General features: G+C 42.5%; 1 protein-coding gene across 7 annotated transcripts in view; it reads right to left on the reverse strand.

Annotated features, from left to right (window-relative positions):
* LOC139406797 (auxilin-like) overlaps positions 1–16,363 on the reverse strand; it is a 60,661-nt gene that overhangs the window by 31,795 nt on the left and 12,503 nt on the right. For 3 of the 7 annotated variants that reach the window (XM_071149846.1, XM_071149843.1, XM_071149840.1), the window contains 2 exons: positions 9,100–9,250; positions 757–806 (listed from right to left, as the gene is read on the reverse strand). In XM_071149846.1, coding sequence (XP_071005947.1) covers positions 757–806; positions 9,100–9,250 — 201 coding nt within the window. Of the gene's footprint in view, positions 1–756; positions 807–9,099; positions 9,251–9,826; positions 9,965–16,363 lie in introns of those variants that run through there. The other 4 variants (XM_071149842.1, XM_071149844.1, XM_071149847.1 and 1 more) reach the window with 2 other exon arrangements.

Genomic DNA, 16,363 nt, shown 5'->3' on the forward strand with positions numbered 1-16,363 from the left:
TAGGGATAAATTGGAACGCTGACTGCGAGCCAGGTCTAATCGCCCAACGTCAATGCCCAACCTCACTAATACCCTTGTGGCTGAATAGATGCAAGTCCCCGCAGCAATGTTCCAACATCTAGTGGAAAGTCTTCCCAGAAGAGTGGAGGCTGGTATTGCAGTAAAGGAGGGACCAACTTCATATTCATGCCCATGGTTTTGGAATGAGATGTTCGACGAGCAGGAGTCCACATACTTTTGTGTATCATAATATCACCCTACCCTCATCCCAACCAACCCTAAAAGCTCTCCTAGGCCCGAAAAACCAAGAGCAAACTTTCTCTTGTTGAAATCCCACCCTCTGTCATCTATAGATTTACAGTAGATGTTGTGTAAGGAGGGAGTGAGGCAAAGTTTACAGGAGGCTAGAGACGGAGAGATCTAAAAGTCTAACAATTGGGTGGAGAAGAAACCTGTGAAGCCCAAATACAGGCTTTACTACCCTCCATAATGATGAAATAAAGCTACCGTTAGAGAACGATGGATGTCCTTTTAGCTAGAGAGAAAAGCCATTGCCAGTTAGAAGAAGACGAGAGTCTGGTACGCTTCATGAATGGAATGGTGCTAAAGCTAGAACAGCCCAACACCGCAGGCACCCATGCAGTAAATGAACACAGCTGACGGAATTCATACACAGGCACACGCCCTGTCCTTTCATTCCATTTCATACAGTTGATCTAGAACTTACAGTATGATTTGACAATAATGTGTACTCACCTATGATTCGTGATGTGATGTAGGCAATGTCCAGCTCTCCTTTTGTGTACCTGCGACAGAAATAATATTTTCTCAATTCATAGAATATGTATAACTTCAGATTCTTAAACGTATATGACGCTGAATTGTCTAGATCACTGAGATTTGTCTACAGTTTTTTAAAGACGTGATTGTTTTTGTCTAATTTGTATTTGAATGATCCAGACACATTGTAGCAAGCAGCTGAAGTGAACATACACAGACAGGGGTCTGTGGGAGGGGGGTCCTTTGGGGGGGGGGGGGGGGGTCCAGGGATTTGGAGACCGGTGCAGGAATGCACAATAGGGTTTTTTAATACACCCAAAACAAACACGTATACAAAAACACTGGGCTGTACCCAAACAAAAGAGCGAGGGTAAACCTGGTTGAACGACATGGGACGATACCCGTAATACACAATATATAAAGCACGCAGCATAACAGCTGCACCAACGCATAGGTACTCACACCACCAACGGACAAGGGAACAATAATCGACAGGACACTGGTAAACCAAGGCCAACTGTGTTATTTTGTTTGTTTTTTCGCATTGTTTGTAACTTATTTTGAGCATAATGTTGCTGCAACTGTCTCGTATGCCCGGAAAGAGCTTCTGGACATCAGAACAGCGATTACTAACCTTGAATTGGACAAATCATTTTTCTTTAATGAGTTGGACGGGAAGGATATGCTCCAAACACCCAAACAGGCTCTCATCCCCGTCATTCGCTGGAGAAAGAAACAGAGATTTTGCGGAAAAAGATTGGGGTGCCTTGTGAGGATCAGGCGACGAGTGGCTAATCTGCCTTTGCCATCCATACTGCTAGCTAACGTTCAATCGCTGGAAAATAAATGGGACGAAGTGAAAGCTCGTATATCTTACCATCAGGACATTAAAAACTGTAATATCTTGTGTTTCACCGAGTCATGGCAGAACGACAACATTAATAACATGCAGCTGGTGGGTTATACACTGTATCGGCAGGATAGAACAACATCCTCTGGTAAGACACGAGGCAGGGGGCAATGCATATTTCTAAACAACAGTTGGTGCACAATTAGATATTGTGCACCAAAAATCTTTAGATTTTTCTCGCCTGAGGTAGAGTATCTCATGATAAGCTGTAGACCACACTATCTACCTAGAGTTTTCATCTGCATTTTACGTAGCTGTCTGCATACCACCACAGACCGATGCTGGCACCACACTCACACTCACACCACACTCACACACTCAATGAGCTGTATACCGCCATGCATGTTAAATGTGAAACCAGAGGGGAAAAAAACTCTAGACCAACTTTACTTCACACACAGAGACGCGTACAAAGCTCTCCCTCGTCCTCCCTCGCCCTCCATTTGGCTAATCTGACCATAATTATATCCTCCTGATTCCTGCTTACAAGCAAAAATGTAAGCAGGAAGCAGTGGCTCGGTCTATAAAAAATTTATCAGATGAAGCAGATGCTAAACTACAGAACTGTTTTGTTAGCAGAGTCTGGAATATTTTCTGGGATTTTTCCGATAGCATTGAGGAGTACACCACATAAGTCACTGGCTTCATCAATAAGTGCATCGATCACGTCGTCCCCACAGTGACTGTACACACATACCCCAACCAGAAGCCATGGATTACAGGCAAAATTCACACTGAGCTAAAGGGTAGAGATGCTGCTTTCAAGGAGCAGGACTCTAACCCGGAAACTTATAAGATTCCGCTATGCCCTCCGACGAACCATCAAACAGGCAAAGTGTCAATACAGGACTAAGATCGAATGGTACTACACCGGCTCGTCGGATGTGTCAAGGCTTTCAAACTAGACCAAACTGGCAAGTGTCTTCACTGACATTTTCAGCCTCTTCCTGTCTGAGTCTGTAATACCAACATGTTTCAAGCAGACCACCATAATCCCTGTGCCCAAGAACACTAAGGTAACCTGCCTAAATGTCTACTGACCAAAAGCACTAACGTCTGTAGCCATGAAATGCTTTGAAAGGCTGGTCATGGCTCACATCAACACAATTATCCCAGAAACCCTAGACCCACTCCAATTTGCATACCGCCCCAACAGATCCACAGATGATACAATCTCTATATTGCCCTTTCCCACCTGGACAAAAGGAACACCTATGTGAGAATGCTATTCATTGACTACAGCTCAGAGTTCAGCACCATAGTGCCCTCAAAGGTCATCACTAAACTAAGGATCCTGGGACTAAACACCTCCCTCTGCAACTGGATCCTGGACATCTTGACGGGACACCCCCCAGGTGGTAAGGGTAGGTAACAACACATCTGCCACGCTGATCCTCAACACGGGGGCCCTCAGGGGTGCATGCTCAGTCCTCTCCTGTACTCCCTGTTCACTCATGACTGCATGGCCAGGCATGACTCCAACACCATTATTAAGTTCGCCGATGACACAAAAGTGATAGGCCTGATCACCGACAACGATGAGACCGCCTATAGGGAGGAGGTCAGAGACCTGACTGTGTGCTGCAAGAACTGCAACCTCTCCCTCAATGTGATCAAGACAAAGGAGATGATTGTGGACTACAGGAAAAGGAGGACCGAGCACGCCCCATTCTCATTGACAGGACCATAGTGGAGCAGGTTGAGAGCTTCAAGTTCCTTGGCGTCCACATCACCAACGAACTAACGGTCCAAGCACACCAAGACAGTCATGAAGAGGGCACGACTAAACCTATTCCACCTCAGGAGACTGGCATGGGCCTTCAGATCATCAGAAGGTTTTGCAGCTGCACCTTCGAGAGCATCCTGACAGGTTGCATCCCTGCCTGGTATGGCAATAGCTCGGCCTCCGACTGCAAGGCACTACAGAGGGTAGTGCGTACGGCCCTGTACATCACTAGGGCCAAGCTTCCTACCATCCAGGACCTCTATACCAGGTGGTGTCAGAGGAAGGCCCTAAAAATTGTCAAAGACTCCAGCCACCTAGTCATAGACTGTTCTCTCTGCTACCGCACGGCAAGCGGAACTGGAGCGCCAAGTCAAGGTCCAAGAGGCTTCTAAACAACTTCTACCCCAAGCCCTAAGACTCCTGAACATCTAATCAAATGGCTACCCAGACTATTTGCATTGCCCTCCCCTCTCTCTTCTACGCTGTTGCTACTCTCTGTTATTATCTATGCATAGTCACTTTAATAACCTACATGTACATATTACCTCAATTACCTCAACACCAGCACATTGACTCTGTACCGGTACCCCCTGTATATAGCCCTGCTATTTTTATTTACTTTTTTAACATATTTTCTTAAAACTGCATTGTTGGTTAAGGGCTGTTGTATTCGGCGCATGTGACAAAAACAATTTCATTTGATTTGTAAACGTATATCCACTATTCTAGGCCAATGGTCTGTTTGTGAAGTACTGAGGTGGATGAGAGCCATATGGCCCTGAGGGCTTCCCATCCTGGCCCTGCATGGTTATGCAACAGCCCAGCCACATGGGTAACCTGAGGGAGGGATGAGAGGAGGAGAGGAGGCTGGGAGGCGGGGACAGGAGGAAGCATCAAGTGGGAAATACTCATAATGAGGTAATTGGACAAGCAGCAGTGTTCTATTTTGATACAGTGTTCTGTTGTGCTCTCCTGCAGCATGAACAGTGTTAGACTATCTGGCTAGTGCTAGCTCTACTAACTGTGTCTGCAGGCCTTCAGAACTGGATTTGGCACTGTGGCTGCTACATAGGCCTTTCTGGCTAGCGCTAGCTCTGCTAACTGTGGCTGCTGCATAGCCCTTCCTGGCTAGCGCAAGCTCTGCTAACTGAGGCTGCTGCATAGGCCTTTCTGGCTAGCGCTAGCTCTGCTAACTGTGGCTGCTACAAGTCTAGCTATAGTGCTGGCTCTGCTAACTGTTAACTGTGGCAGGTACAAGTCCAGTTATAGTGTTAGCTGTACTAAATGTGAACTGTGGCTGCTGCTGTCTGGTCATAGAGTTAGTTCTGCTAACTATGGCTGCAAGACTGCAGAGCCAGCCCAGGTTATTTTGAGCAGGATAAGCAGGTGTAATTTTGCTTTGCGTGAGGCCAGCAGTGTTGTAGCATGCAGCTTAGAAGCCTCTGACCTATTCTGGCTACATGCTGGAGCGTGTACAGCCGGGCCCCCCCTTGAGATGTCGATAAGAATCGCTACAGTAGGCTTGCTAGTATCTTGTTGGTGGGGGGAGAGGTAGGCTAGGCAGAGAGCTCTGTAAATATTTGACATATTTTATTGTTTTTAAGGGTTTTGGATCCCCCAAAAAAATACTTTTAAAGTTTTTGATAACTTGTTGATAGATGAACTGAAATATCTGGTGGTGTTCCACATAAATGCAGGACTGATTATGGCAAGTCCGTTTCTATTTAGCTAGCTAGCATGATTTAAATGATGCAGCAAAACCAGATTAACAGCGTTGGCTTTTTAGCACCCTGCCCCAGTTCCTAGAGGGACAGCGGTGTGAGGGGATGCAGAGGCTCATTGGACCATTGTTGAGGTGTGGTGGTCTTACTGGGGCTTTTACAGTCGCTGAAGCAGCACCCAGGTGGGTACTACATTTCAGGACTGGACGATCCAGCCTACCTATGAAGGAGGAGCTGTGACTATCGAAGACGACAAGGTGCCCGTTGAGGAGCTCTGTGGCATATCTGTCAGATGTCTCGAGCTCCCTGCCTGGCTGTACCACCTACTCTCCCTCTTCATGATACTACTTTACTGAACTGCTTATCATCATCTAACGATGTGGAAGACCATTGCCAGATCCCTATATTTGTTTTATAAAATTGTTTTTGGTTTATTTTGTTTTTAAAGCAACTTTGAGATTCTACTTGTAATGAAAAGCGCTATTTAAAATAAATATATGATTATTATTATTAGAGGGCGGTATACACACCCACACACACACACAAACAGGTGTATAGGCTACTGTAGGTATATATTCTATACCCTGCTATATATACACAAAAACACAAAACATTAATTAGGCCAGGCAAGCTACAGCTACCCTTGGCTGTATTACATTAGAGACATTGGAGCCATGCTCTAACAGTTAAAGCTCACACGCTCAGCAGTGTGGCGACAGCACAGCTGTGGCGTTTCCCACCATTTCCTGTGGTTACTGTGACACGTTGCAGTAACCACAGATAGGGTTTGTCTGTAAATAGAAGGTTCTGATAGAGAGGAATAGGTCATCATAACTTATGAGTCGTGTGTTTCTAGAGAGAGAGAGAAAATGGGAGAGAGAAGAGAGGGAGAATATAGAGGGGAGAAAGAGGGGGAGGAAATGAGAGAGAGCGAGAGAGAATGGGAGATAGAGAATATAGAGGGGAGGGAGAAGGCGGAGGGAATGAGAGAGAGAGCGATAGAGAGAACAAACACCATTATAAATACAACTAAATGTTTATTTTTCCTTTTGTACTTGAACTAATTGCACATCATTACAACACTGTATATAGACATATGACATTTGAAATGTCTTTATTCTTTTGGAAATTTTGTGAGTGTAATGTTTACTGTACATTTTTTAGTGTTTATTTCACTTTAGTTTATTATCTATTTCACTTGATTTGGCAATGTAAACATATGTTTCCCATGCCAATAAAGCCTCTTAAATTGAAATTGAATTGAGAGAGAGAGAATATAGAGGGGAGAGAGGGGGGATGTGAGAGAGAGAGAATGGGAGTGGGCCAAGGACACACTGCCTTTCAGACCAATACAACACTCAGTGAAAACAGAACAGAACACAGCACTGCAGAGTCTGTCTGTCACAACTGCATGTGTTCTAAGGAAGACAGCTTGCACACAGCTGATTGAATGGTATCTCATTTGACCATGAATCAAGTAACTGACTTTGTTTCAACAAATTCCACTGAATCTTGGATTATATCAGATGTACACATGTAGCCTCCATGGCTTTGAAATAGCTAGCTGTAGTGTAAGCTATAGATAGGGACTAACTATATCTGTAATACACACTGGCCATGCCTGCTCTACTATACAAATGGCAGGTCAACAGTAACTAGCTGTAATACACAGTACCAAACTGACAGTGGTGTACACATGGCCTGTTTTTTTCTAGGTGAAATGAATCCCTGTGTATCAGCATTGCTCTAAGTACAATAAACCGCTATCAATTATTCACACAGGAGAGGAGAGAAAAGGAGAAGAGAGAAAAGGAGGGGAGAGATGAACAGAAAATGGAGGAGATGAGGAAAGGATAGAAAAGACAAATAGGGGAGAGAATAAACAAGCTGAGAGGAGTGAAGTTGAGATCATAGGAGAAGAGGGGAAATAACAGGAAGGGAAAGGAAAGGAGAAGGGAAGAGACGAGACTAGGCAAAAGATAACCGTATTAGCAGCAAATTGTGATCGACCCGCTGAATCAATATACCCCGGCTCTGCCCTGTCCCTGCTCCGTAACTGACACCGTTTCAATGTGGTCCAGAGAGATGGCAGAGGTTCTGTGCGTGTGCGTGTGTGGCAGGGTTAAAGGCAGAGTGTGTGGACAAGGAGGCATGAGTCTCGAGAGGCCTGCTCACTGTCCGACAGTACAGAGGCTCCTTTGTGTGGCCAGTGCAGACGCCTACGCAGAAAGAATGTCATCTCTCTCAGGACCCAGCGGTGCCAGACTCGGTAGCCCCCCCACAGACATTATCCGTCATCCCTCCACACCCTTCCCACTGTTCCTCCAGGCCTCTCCATCCATTCATCTGCTTTCCTTCCCTCACATCCCCTTTAGGAAAAATCTATCCGGCCTTTTTTATTAGCTATCTATTTTACTCATATTTTATCTCCATATACAGGTACAATTCAAATAATAACTCTGTCTCTCACCAATAGTATTAAGTGTTTTCCCATTGTGCTGTGGTGTACAGCCATAGAGATGTATCTAAGTGTCTAAAACAAAGCTCTCCAACCCTGTTCCTGGAGAGCTAGTGTCTTGTCGGTTTTCGCTCCTACCCTAATTTAGCCCACCTGATTCTAATAATTAGCTGATTGATAAACTGAATCAGGTTAGTTACAACTGGGGATGGAGCGAAAACCTACAGGTTAGCTCTCCAGGAACCGGGTGGGAGAGCCTTGGTCTGAAACCATGCGTAATCAGCCCAGTCATAACTACCCCATTCCATATTTCACAGGTCAGGAAACCACGGCAACCACAGAGGACAGGTAAACATCTCAACTGGATGACAACTGACGCTCCTCCCTTCACACTACCATGTTAGCTCCCAGCAGGCACGTAGAGGCCTTTTCTCAATTCGATTTGCTTAACTCCTGTGTCCTCTCTCACCTTCTTTTGAAAAAGGACAAAGGTAATCGAGGAGAGGCGGCGAGGTGAGGGAGCGTGGATGAAAATGAGCTTGTATGAAATTAGACTCTCCTTCTCCACTCACGCGTCATCAGGCAAATTCCACTTACAGTGGTGGATCGCAAAATAAATATGTAAAGTGTTAAAAACAAATTAAGTTGGCTATGCTAGACATTTTATAGATAAAACGCTAAGTTTCATATTGTTTTTAAACGTGTGCATGCTTCTCTCCTCCGACAAAACAAAAGCCGACTCAAAGTGGGTGTGGCAGATTTCAAAATGCTTCCGCGAAGGACTCAGATAGGATACACATGACTATCCTCGATGAAAGGTGGCTATCGAGGAGGGGAGGACACTCTTCCGTTCGTCCACTAATGAATTTACATCTTCTCGACCACTTGAGGAGAGAGCAAAGGCCTGAGATCTCTGCTAGGCCCAGCCTGAGCGCTCCTTATCGGGGAAGGCATAGAGTCGTTCACCTCTAGGCTAGCCTGGGAACCAGAACTGGGTCAGAGTTGGGTAGGAGGAAAAGCCTGTGAAATTTCTAGCCCAAAACAACTAGATATCATGGCATGGAGGCTAGCCACATGTCACCACACCCCAGCCAGGGAGCACAGACACATCATATCTCCCATGCCAGATCCACCCATAAGAAAAAAAAGATTGCAGTCGGAGTGCAGTATAACTGCAGTATGCTGCAAATACTGCGTTCACATTTTTTTTACTGCAGTAATTTGGCAGAGTAACTGCAGTTACAGTGCAGTATAACTGCAGTATACCGTAGTTATTCTGCAACTACTGCGTCCAAAATACTACATTTGCTGCAATTTTTGTAAGGGCAGAGATGGGTGGTGTAACAGGTTAAGGAAGTTAGGGCTCAGGAAATCAAATCACAATTTATTTAAAGTGTATTTCACTAGGTCTCAACACACTTAACAGAAAAAGTTTGAATTAAAAGAGAATAAAAATTCAAATGAGTCAGGGGTAAAGGGATTGGGGGTGATTTTTGGGACTTACGTGGCCACCTGGTGCATGACTTTAGTGGAGGTGTCTTTGAGTGTGTCCTTCAGGTTATCCTTGAAGTTGCTGAAGAACTTGCCGGCTCCGCCTTTCACCATATCCAGCAGCCCTCCGCCATAGTTGGCATCCATATCTGGAGATGGAGGACCTTTACAATTAAGAATGACGAGAAACACACACTGAGGATGCAGACAAAGACAGACAGACATGTAGACGCATGTAGAGACACAGTATATGGAGCACAGAACAGACAAACAAATATACCTAACAACATGTGTGTCTTTCATCCCCAATGGCCCGACAAACAGAAACAACATCCAACATATAATATAGGACTGTCCCCGACTAAAATAAATCTTGGTTGCCCAGTCTGTTCTTTCGACCAATCGATTGGTTGACATTTTAAAACGTGTATTTTTCCATATATATACACAAACACATCCTACTGTATTGTGTTAATCAAATCAACTAGATGCACTGCGCTTGTCTGATGCTTTAAGCGCACTGTTTGATTAAATAACTAAGACACACAAATGACTAGAGGGAGTCCGACCGCAATGTATTTGGTTGTGCCAGGCCGGGCTCAGACTTGCTACGCTGTGACAGCGAGTGACTGAGTGACTAGCACCCGTTGTCTCTCTCTCCTCCCTGCTGCAGCGACCACCACAGAACTTCAACAGTGTGTATCGCGCTGTCCGTGTCGATGAAGCTGCAACATAATTACCTCGTATGTTTAAGAAAAATATTCCCTCTTCCTTTAACCCTTGCTCTCGTCACGTGACACATATATGCACCGCATGCACTTATTTTAGAATAAGGATAAAGAAGTTGACAAGATGGGGTCAGCCCTAATATAACAAGCACACTAATTGGACCGATAAACTGTTCGAAAGAGAGAAAGAGAGGGAGATGCAGTCAACTCTGGTACTGTGCTAGTTCAAGAGAAAGCCCTCCTCTTGGACTTTACCCAAGTCCTATATCTGATTCAGCAGCCTGGTCTAAACACACTCCTCCCTTCCCCACCCCATCCATCTGTACACAGCACATGGCACTGAGCTGACACTACCACTACCACTTTCACTTCCGCAACCACTACTCCTAAATGTGTTCTCTGAACATTCTTGTAACATCAAGAAAATGTTTCTTGCACAAGTGTATAGTTTTTGTGTTTTGGGAATGTCCCAACAATGTTCCCACCAGACTCTTCCCACAGCCTAATGAAACATTCTGAACAGACTAAATGTGTTCTAGGAACATTCTTGCAACATCAGGTGAATGTTTTACACAAACATTCTATAATCATCTGGACAGTTTTTGTGTTATGAGAATATTTGCAGCGCCCTAACGAATGTTCAGAAAACCTTCACAGAACCAATTTTGGTTTGCTGGGAGGTCTCCTGATCTCAACCAGATTTCTTGGATAAAGGAACGTTATTTTATTAAAAAATATATTTAAAAAAAACCACCACCACTAACACAAAACTCTGAATCACTCAGATCACACCAATAGGAGTTATTGGGGAGTAGTAGGTCTATTGCTCTTTACAGAGAAATCTACATAAGATTTTTTTGTCCATCATGAAGGTAAAAATAACATTTTGTTAGAATTCCTACTGAAATGGAGGGTTGCCTTTATGTCCTGCTACTAGTGTGTGTGTGTGTGTGTGTGTGTGTGTGTGTGTGTGTGTGTGTGTGTGTGTGTGTGTGTGTGTGTGTGTGTGTGTGTGTGTGTGTGTGTGTGTGTGTGTGTGTGTGTGTGTGTGTATTGGGGAGGGGGAGCTCTGGTAGCTTATGGAGGTCAAATCGAGCTATGTACGGCGGTTCCCGTGCGCCTCCTAAATGTTTTAACAATACAGAAGGCTCCACATAGTGCCGTATAGTGTCTTAGGTCTCTCTTGTCGTGATGTGTGTTTAGTCCTATATTTTTATTTGATTTGTAATCCCCCGTTCCTGCAGGAGGCCTTTTGCCTTTTGGTAGGCCGTCATTGTGAATAACAAGTTGTTCTTCACTGACCTGCCTAGTTAAATAAAGGTAAAATTAAAAAAATAATAAATGTAAATTACTCAGCATTGTCATGATTGGTTGTGGGGGTACATCCTGTATAAACAGAAACTCACTTCCTTGACAACTTTGACAAAAGGCTATCAGAACAAGTTCACAAATAAAATACATCTTTATGATACCTCGTGTATGGATTTCAAAGACACAAAAATGAGTTTGATCTCCTGGAAAAAGATCTGGGAGGTAATGGGGATAGATGCCAGTAAAGAGGTCAATGGAATGCAGACCGTGGGGGACAGCAGGGTGCTGAATTGGCGCACATTCAACAAATCTGATCTAACAAAGTGGATATTTGTCAAATCTGTTATGATTGATCTATTGTAACAGGCACACAGTGTAGTTACTAAAATCCGATTTGGATATATTTGGCTGTTTTCGTACATAACATTTAGAGGTTGTCCCTTTTCAGGTTTAGAAAAAGTGACTGCTAAATGCTAACTCCCATCCGTATAAGCTGGTAGCATAGCTAGCATACAGAAATCGGTTGTGGTTGTCAAAGGCGTTTTAAACTGTATTGATTGATGACGATGACATGAAAATATATTGGGGTTGACATCCATACAAGCGTTATACTCCAATTTCTACCTCAATCTAGTGTGAAATACACATGTAAACAATAGCCTAAATGTAGACTAATTTGCTGCTGGGGCAATGGGGAGATTTGGGATGGAGATGCAGATGCGGGAAAACGGTTCAGCCTTTTTATTTAGGGTCAAGGGTTAAAATTGATATCAGTGAAAAGTGTGATTTGTCAAATTGAAAATGTAACTATTAGTCATGGATTCTTTTAAAGTATTTCCACAAAGATCTTTTGGATGGATCTTTTGGATGGATCTAGAATCAAATCAAATAAATGAGCACCATGTGAAGTTTATAGGAGCATGTCAAATTGGGTGTCTGTTGGAGGAAATTATAGTTGAAATGATTAATTATGTATACATTTAAATTAGAACCATTTATTTTAATACTATTATGTTGTGGTATGAAATGTATGGGTTTTTAGTTAAACTAGGACTGAAAATGTAGTTAAAACGAATGAATTGTCTGTACCTTGCGGGTTTAAGCACATACAGCACATTCGGGTTTTCAGACCCCTTGATTTTTTTCCACATTTTGTTACTTTACAGCCTTATTCTAAAATATATTACATTGTTTTCTCCCCCTCATCAATCTACACACAAATCCAAAACAGGTTTTTAGATACATACTTTTCCCCCCCGGAAATGTGACATTTACATAAGTATTCAGACCCTTTACTCAGTACTTTGTTGAAGCACCTTTGGTAGTGTTTACAGCCCAGAGTCTTCTTGGATATGACGCTACAAGCTTGGCATACCTGTATTTGGGGAGTTTCTCACATTCTTCTCTGCAGATCCTCTCAAGCTCTGTCAGGTTGGACGGGGAGCGTCGATGCACAGCTCTTTTCAGGTCTCTCCAGAGATGTTTGATTGGGTTCAAGTCCATGCTCTAGCTGGGCCACTCAAGGACATTCAGAGACTTGTCCCGAAGCCACTCCTGCATTGTCTTGGCTGTGTGCTTAGGGTCGTTCTCCTGTTGGAAGGTGAACCTCCGCCCCAGTCTGAGGTCCTGAGTGCTCTGGAACAGGTTTTCATCAAGGGTCTCTCTGTACTTTGCTCCGTTCATCTTTCCCTCGATCCTGACTAGTCTCCAAGCCCCTGCAGCTGAACAATATCCCCCACAGCAGGATTCTGCCACCACCATTATTCACTGTAAGGATAGTCGTCTTGATTACTTTCTTATGTCATTCTCTCATGCACCAAAAGTTTAAATAGTGTTGATAGGTGACAGAATGCAGTCGGACCCTCACATAATTGGCATATATATATTACTCTTGCAGAATTTCCATGTGGGTGAGGATATTGGAAATTGAATCAAAGCCTACAGGATGATAACTTGTTTTTAACAAGGACAGAAGAATTCATAACTGACTTTTTTCGACATAACATAGATACAGCAGATCCCCTTATTGTATGGGACACTTTTAAATATGCCTTTAGTACTCTATGCCTTTAGTACTTAGTACTCAGTACTCATCTACAAAACAAAAGCAATTTACAGTTGAAGTCGGAGGTTTACATACACCTTAGTCAAATACATTTAAACTCAGTTTTTCACAATTCCTGACATTTAATCCTTGTAAAAAACTCCCTGTCTTAGGTCAGTTAGGATCACCACTTTATTTTAAGAATGTGAAATGTCAGAATAATAGCAGAGAGAATGATTTATTTCAGCTTTTATTTCTTTCAACACATTCCCTGTGGGTCAAAAGTTTACATACACTCAATTAGTATTTGGTAGCATTGCCTTTAAATTGTTTAACTTGGGTCAAAAGTTTCGGGTAGACTTCCACAAGCTTCCCACAATAAGTTGGGTGAATTTAGGCCCATTCCTCATGACAGAGCTGGTGTAACTGAGTCAGGTTTGTAGGCCTCCTTGCTCGCACACGCTTTTTCAGTTCTGACCACACATTTTTATGGGATTGAGGTCAGGGCTTTGTGATGGCCACTCCAATACCTTGACTTTGTTGTCCTTAAGCCATTTTGCCACAACTTTGGAAGTATGCTTGGGGTCATTGTCCATTTGGAAGACTCATTAACGACCAAGCTTTAACTTCCTGACTGATGTCTTGAGATGTTGCCTCAATATATCCACATAATTTTCTTTCCTCATGATGCCATCTATTTTGTGAAGTACACCAGTCCCTCCTCCAGCAAAGCACCCCCACAATATGATGCTGCCACCACTATGCTTCACGGTTGGGATGGTGTTCCTCGGCTTGCAAGCCCAAAAAGTACAATATTTGTCCCCATGTGCAGTTGCAAACCGTAATCCGGCTTTTTCATGCGGTTTTGGAGCAGTGGCTTCTTCCTTGCTGAGCGGCCTTTCAGGTTATGTCAATATAGGACTTGTTTTACTGTGGATAGAGATACTTTTGTACCTGTTTCCTACAGCATCTTCACAAGGTCCTTTGCTGTTGTTCTGGGATTGATTTGCACTTTTCACACTAATGTACGTTCAACTCTAGGAGACAGAACGCGTCTCTTTCCTGAGCGGTATGACGGCTGCATGGTCCCATGGTGTTTATTGTTTGTACAGATGAACGTGGTACCTTCAGGCGTTTGGAAATTACGACCAAGGATGAACCAGACTTGTGGAGGTCTACAATTTTTTTTCTGAGGTCTTGGCTGATTTCTTTTGATTTTCCCATGATGTCAAGCAAAGAGGCACTGAGTTTGAAGGTAGACCTTGAAATGCATCCACAGGTACACCTCCAATTGACTCTAATTATGTCAATTAGCCTATCAGAAGCTTCTAAAGCCATGACATCATTTTCTGGAATTTTCCAAGCTGTTTTAAGGCACAGTCAACTTAGTGTATGTAAACTTCTGACCCACTGGAATTGTGATACAGTGAATTATAAGTGAAATAATCTGTCTGTAAACAATTCTTGGAAAAATGACTTGTGTCATGCACAAAGTAGATGTCCTAACCGACTTGCCAAAACTATAGTTTGTTAACAAGAAATTTGTGGAGTGGTTGAAAAACGAGTTTTAATGACTCCAACCTAAGTGTATGTAAACTTCCGACTTCAACTGTAGGTCAAAAGAGTCCATATTAACAAAGGAAATTGAAGGACTAACAGTACAGACAGCAATAAAAACTACAGCATAGAGGCTCAGAATAAGATAGAGGAAAAAGACAAAGAAATGGAGAAACTTATTTAAGAAAGATCCAGTGTAATATATTATACAAATAAAGTGAAAGTGAATGGAATATGGGGAAAGATGCAGCAAATCTTCAACATAGAAATGCTACCAGAAAGAATTTACTGAACCTTCTTACAAATTATGGAGTCACTCATGATTCACCAAATTATATTTTAAAAGAGGAAGTTAAGTACTTTAAGCATATGTCTCCTCCATCTCCACTAACCAAAGCTAATTGTATGGATTTTTTTCTTATTAACAATGTAAAATTAACATCTGTACAGAAAGACTCATGTGAAGGCCAAATTACAGAGGAACTTCCTGACGCAATTAAAGCCTTTAAGTCCGAGAAAATTCCAGGGCTGGATGGCAAACCAGTGGAAGTATGATATACTCAGAGAACCGTTATTAGCATGTTTTAACCACTTATATATACATGGTATATTATTGGAAACTCAAGAAGGTCTGATTTCATTATTACTAAAACAGGACCCAGGTGGTAAATATAAAGATTCAGTCCATTAAAAAATTCAGTGGCATCTTACACTTCAGTGTTGTGATGCATAAAATCTAGCTAAATGCTTAGCGCATAGAATTAAAAAGGTTTTGTCAGATATTATTCATCCTCATCAGACAGGTTTATTTTACAATGGAGATAACATAACACAAGCACTGGAAACAATAGAACACTATGAAATATCTGGGAAACCAGGCCTGGTATTCATAGCTGACTTTGAAAATGCTTTGATAAAGTACGACTGGAGTTTATATATAAATGCCTGGAATATTTCAATTTTGGTGAATCTCTTATAAAATCGGTTAAAGTTATGTATAGTAGTCCTAGGTGTAAAATAGTCAATAATGACTACTTCTCAGTTTTAAACTGTCAAGATGAGTACAACAAGGCTGTCCACTTTCGGCATATCTATTTATTATTGCCATCGAAATGTTAGCTGTTAAAATCAGATCCAACAATAATATTAAGGGATTAGAAATCCATGGCTTAAAAAGAAAGGTGTCATTGTTCACTGATGATTCATGGTTTCTTTTAAATCCACAATTAGAATTCCTCCACAGCCTCATAGAGGATCTATATACTTTTTCTAACCTCTCTGGATTAAAACCAAAATATGATAAGTGTACTATATTACGAATACTTACAGTCGTGGCCAAAAGTTTTGAGAATAACACAATTATTCATTTCCACAAAGTCTGCTGCCTCAGTTTGTATGATGGCAATTTGCATATACTCCAGAATGTTATGAAGAGTGATCAGATGAAATGCAAATTAATTGCAAAGTCCCTCTTTGCCATGCAAATTAACTGAATCCCCAAAAAACATTTCCACTGCATTTCAGCCCTGCCGCAAAAGGACGAGCTGACATCATGTCAGTGATTATCTCGTTAACACAGGTGTGAGTGTTGACGAGGACAAGGCTGGAGATCACTCTGTCATGCTGATTGAGTTCGA

Source organism: Oncorhynchus clarkii, chromosome 4, assembly GCF_045791955.1.
Source record: "Oncorhynchus clarkii lewisi isolate Uvic-CL-2024 chromosome 4, UVic_Ocla_1.0, whole genome shotgun sequence".
NCBI classification, from domain to species: Eukaryota; Metazoa; Chordata; class Actinopteri; order Salmoniformes; family Salmonidae; genus Oncorhynchus; species Oncorhynchus clarkii.